The sequence below is a fragment of the Buceros rhinoceros genome, unplaced genomic scaffold (genome assembly GCF_000710305.1).
Source record: "Buceros rhinoceros silvestris isolate BGI_N320 unplaced genomic scaffold, ASM71030v1 scaffold5660, whole genome shotgun sequence".
Taxonomy (NCBI): domain Eukaryota; kingdom Metazoa; phylum Chordata; class Aves; order Bucerotiformes; family Bucerotidae; genus Buceros; species Buceros rhinoceros.
Window position 1 is genome coordinate 27,274 of NW_010390079.1, and position 4,966 is coordinate 32,239.

At 48.6% G+C, this 4,966-nt stretch overlaps 1 protein-coding gene across 2 annotated transcripts in view; it reads left to right on the forward strand.

The window, feature by feature from the left end:
• The window catches only part of SMOX (spermine oxidase), a 26,671-nt gene extending 23,155 nt beyond the window's left edge, over positions 1-3,516 (forward strand). For both annotated transcript variants that reach the window (XM_010136319.1, XM_010136327.1), the window contains 2 exons: positions 1,735-1,895; positions 3,173-3,516. In XM_010136319.1, coding sequence (XP_010134621.1) covers positions 1,735-1,895; positions 3,173-3,310 — 299 coding nt within the window. In that variant the 3' untranslated portion in view covers positions 3,311-3,516. The remainder of the gene's footprint in view (positions 1-1,734; positions 1,896-3,172) is intronic.
• The last annotated feature ends 1,450 nt before the right edge of the window (positions 3,517-4,966 follow it).

Below are 4,966 nucleotides of genomic sequence, written 5' to 3' on the forward strand. Positions count from 1 at the left end.
TTGAAGGTTCTCAGGGGAGCATATTTTAGAGGCATTGTTGTGCTCAGTTCTTACTCCTGAAACAACATCCAGTGGTAGGATGTGTTTTGTTTGTAGGGTATATTTATTTGTCAGCCTGTGCCATGTTTTGCTCTGGGGGTTAGTGGTTAGAAAGCGCTCACAGTGGACTCTGGCAAACCACCCAGGTGCCTTTGCTCTGCTTCCACCTGGTGTTTCATCGTTCTGGTTGACACACAATACTCCTAAAAACAGGGGCTGAGCCAGGGAAGTCGCCTGCTCTGGATTCTAAGAATTAGAGGCATGACTAAACAGTTGTTTAGCAGGACTAAATAATGTAGTGCCTAACTGGTCTAGTTGGATGTCTCCTTCTTCAAGCCTTGATGAAGAAGGCAGGGGGATTTGGATAGTCTTCATAGGCTGAGCATGCTGAGGTGTCATAAATTCAGGGTCTGAAGCAGGCACAGAACTGTGCAAGGTGCAGGCACATTTCCGTCACTCCTGCTTCTTCCTCAGTAGCTGAACTGTGCCTGGATATGTGAGGTTGTCTCACGGGTGGGTCTCAGTTCTCCTGCAGAGAGAATTTCTCTTCATTGCAATTGTCCGTGTTCTGTTTCCCCATTCCTCTCCTGCCAAGCCCGATATGATCATGGGACGCCAACAAAATCTCGGTCAGTGACTCTGAGATGGTCTCAAACCAGCCTAGCAAGAGGGTCTCCAATGTATGACTCTCCCTGTTTCTGCCTGAGGCTCTTGTGCCACCAGCTGGTGGGTTGCCTTGGACACAGTCCTGGATCCCATGTGCTCCTGCACTCTTTGGGGTGGGGACAGTGGATGATGATGGCCCTGTTATTAGTTCACTCACGTGCCACTCACCTCTAGGTCCTCCACCCTCTTAGCAGTGGAAATCCTACAGCAATCTAGAAATCTTACTTCCAGCCTCAAAACCTGCCTTTCCATACCGTGTGCATCCCGTGAAATAGATCTGTTGGATTTTAGGTTAGTTACGGACAGCAGCTGAGTAGTGGTTGGAGTAAGTAATGCAGGTTTTGGAAACTTACTGACAGGTTGTCCTGCCCCTGCAGAATGAGCATTTGCTTCCTAAGATCCTTATCTCTGTTCCTCTCTCCCAAGACTACCTAAACATCCAGTTTAGACTGGGAACTGTAGTGGGGATGAATCAGATGCTTGGTCACCACCATGGCAAATGAGACCGGGAAATGCTTTCATGTTTTCAAACAGTGTCCAGGGATCCCTGAAGCTTCCCAGTCTCTTAAGAACGTAAGCATTTTCATAGAATCACAGAGTGGTTTCGGACAGGGACATCTGCAACTAGAGCAGGTTGCTCAGAGCCCCAAGGGCCAACCTGACCTGCAATGGTGCCAGGGATGGGGCTTCTCCCACCTCTCAGGGCAACCTGGGACAGGGTCTCAGCACCCTCAGTGTCAAACATTTCTTCCTTCTCTCTGGTCTGAATCTCCCTCTTCCAGTTTAAATCCATTTCCCCTGGGGACTGCAGCTGAGATGACACGGGCTGCTGTTTCTGTTCTATAGATACTTACAACTCATTGACAGGAGAAGGATCTGCTTTAGGGCCTCTGTCCAGTAGCCTTCAGGCTCTGCTGGGTTGTATTTTCAATAAACCAGGCTGACTGCGTTCCACTCCGTACCTCACACAGGCACTGGCATGTTTTCTCACAGACACGGTCTTTTTGTCTTCTCCTGCTTTCCACCCAGGGAATCCAAACATTCCAAAACCTCGCCGGATCTTGCGATCCTCCTGGGGCAGCAATCCCAACTTCCGTGGATCCTACTCTTACACCCAAGTTGGGTCGAGTGGGGCTGATGTAGAGAAACTCGCTAAACCACTGCCTTATGCTGAGAGCTCCAAAACTGCTGTAAGTACGGCCCAGAACGGTTCTGTGGCAAGAAGACTGACATGACGCTGGGCAGGGGGTTTCCTGGGGGGAGGTTGAAAGAAGCAGGTTAGGCCTTCAGTCTGGGTTTTCCAGTTTTTTTATACACCCCCCTCTCCCCCAACCAATACTGTATGTAGGATTTTGCCTCAAATGTTTGGAATCCAAACATCTTGGGAATTCCCACATCTCTCTCTGAAATTATCAAGAGCTGAGCATCTGCTTGGCTTTTGGAATTCTGATCTCTGTGTTTGGAGACCGTTGGCCGTATTGGCCGGTTCAGAATTCCCTAGGAAAGCAGGTTACTCTGTTGTAAAGCACAGGCTGAATATGGAGCATTAAATGCAGGACCCCTGCACACGAGGTGCGTGTTAAGAAATCTTGCTGTGCTGGCAGCAGAGGGTGAGGGAGGCTCAGTCCTTCCCTGGGAGACTCATGCATTGGCAGAGAATGATGACTCTGCTCCTCAGACACTGCCGTTGCTTTCTCGGTGTAACGTGGAGAGCAAGAGCACACGTGGCGAGGGTGCTACAGCTCAGCTGATGAGTAACACGTTAAGCCAAACTCACCCTGTCATGCTGGGTTGTGTTTCCAAACGCACAGACCGATGAATATGCAGCCTCCAAGCAGCTGCCCTGTTCATCTCCTCCATCCAGGGCGTGGTCCGCTGTGTAATGTTGTTCAGCACAGAAATCACAGAATCACAGACTGGTTTGGGTTGGAAGGGACCTTAAAGATCATCCAGTCCAACCCCGCTGCCATGGGAAGGGACATTTCAAGATGCTCAGCTGCGTCCCCTCAGCCCGTCAAACACCGACAGTCCTGGGGACGACGGCCTCGCTTAGGTTGGAAGGGACCTTAAAGATCATCCAGTCCAACCCCCTGCCATGGGCAGGGACACCTTCTGCTAGACCAGGTTGCTCAGAGCCCCGAGGTCCAACGTGGCCTTGAACACTGCCAGCGATGGGACATACACAGCTTCTCTGCACCTGGGCCAGGGTCTCACCACCCTCACAGGGAAGAATTTCTCCCTTATGTCCAATCTAAACGTGCCCTCTTGTGCTACCCTACATCTGCCTTGACTGTCCTTGTGGTGCATCACATTGGGATTTTGAGAACCAGCACTCTAAAAACACTGGTGTCGTGGTGTCATGCCCACCTCATGGGGTTGTGGGGAGCTGCATTTTGTCTCCTTTTAGCATTGTGTCTGCTTCCCAGTAAGCGCTGCTGAACTTTTCTGCTGTTCTCTTCCTCTCCAGCCGATGCAGGTGATGTTTTCAGGGGAGGCCACACACAGGAAGTATTATTCCACGACCCACGGTGCTGTGCTTTCTGGGCAGAGAGAGGCCGCCCACCTCATTGAGATGTACCAGGACCTCCTGCAGTGCCGGGGCTGAAAGGCCCCGTGTTTGCCAACACCACCAACCCCCAAACTGTTGTGCAGGTGTGTGGAGGGGTTCTTTTTTCATTTCAGTTCACAGTAGAACAGCCTTTATCTTTTTCTATTAAAAAAAAAAAAGCCCTAACTTAAAAAAAAATTACTCATCGATAGCTTCATTTCCGTGTGCTGTATTGTTAACAGGGAAGGGTGCTCCTTTTGTCTGGTAACCTGTTTCTTTGTCATTTTAATTCTAACTTCACTTTTGGTGCCTATCATATATATATATTTTTTTCTTTCTGTATTGTAAGTGCCTTCTATACTAAAATAAATGTTGTAATAAAAAGACTGGGTGCTTTGGTACTTCCTGGACACTCCACTCAGTAACTTGCAACTTTTATTCAATGCTATAAAAATAGGGTTTTTCTCCCTTCCTACAAAATTTGGAGTAGGAGGATCTTGAGACAGATCTGGATACTCCGTATTCAGTTAGATCTGGATGATCTTACTGTTTGTTCAAAGAATTGCACCTCAGAGGAAAGTCATTTGTCCAGATTTAGCACGGAAATCACTCTGTACCACGACACATGTACCTCCATGCGTCAACCTTGTGCGGGCCTTGGTGCTTCAGGAAACCTGCCTCTGATTTCCTGGGGGAATTTGCCTTCCCTCTGAGCTTGCTTCCTCCTCGGGAAGTTATCAAAGGAACCGCAGCACTGCAAAGCAGAGAGATGGACAGCCTTGAAGAAAGCAGCGTTGGAGGCTGTGGCCACGTTTGGTCTGGAAGAGTGTCTTGGTTTTGAAGGGAATGCCCCAGTCATTCCCACTTTTCAAAAATTGATTTGGTTTTGATATGTGCAAATTGGGCTTTTCTGTGAGACACTAAACCAGACGCTTCTGCAGGAGCTGCCCGGGTATGGTGCAACCTGTAAAGGGAAGGTCAAAGTCTAAATGATCACTTGCCCTTCAGCATTTCTCGAACCACGTGGTGGAAGGAGGTTCATGCCTGTGCACCAGATGAAAGTAAAACCCCCAAACCAGGTGAGGTTTTCACCCTCCACCCCCAGAAGAGAAGGTCTGAAAGTCTGAATGACACCACTGACGTTGAAGAGTTTTCTCAGGGAGATCAAGGTCATTCCCACCAGTAAGGAATTTTGAAGGAATGGGAACACTTGGCTCAGACATGTGACATCTGGATTAAAGATGTATTTTGCATGGAGCCTACGTGTAACGCCTGACATGGGCTTCAATTAAAACTTCTGAAATGCAATTATCCCACATTTCTGCTTAGTCCAAATCCAATCCGGGCAGCCCCGGATGATCTCTGAAGAGTTGAGACTTTAGGATACAGCTTGGAAAGCTTAATTCTCCCTGTAGGGATGCTGCATCTCACACTAGAATGATTTTTACCTTGTCTGAGAGGAGGTGGCACCCCAGAACCTCTGATATACAGCAAGCGTCCCCATGTCCCTCCCTTTATATTCAAATTGAACCCAATTGTGTCTAAATGTGCTGCTTTATCAACATTAAACTATTCCTGCAATAAAACAGAAGGCTGAGAGACGCTGTTTTAGGGGGCTGCCAGACCAGCCAGTGTTCGAAGGCTGATCGAGGAGATGATGTCCTTCTCTGCTTTGCTTGAGGGGAAGCAGTTTCTCCTCTGCATCTTTGGCCG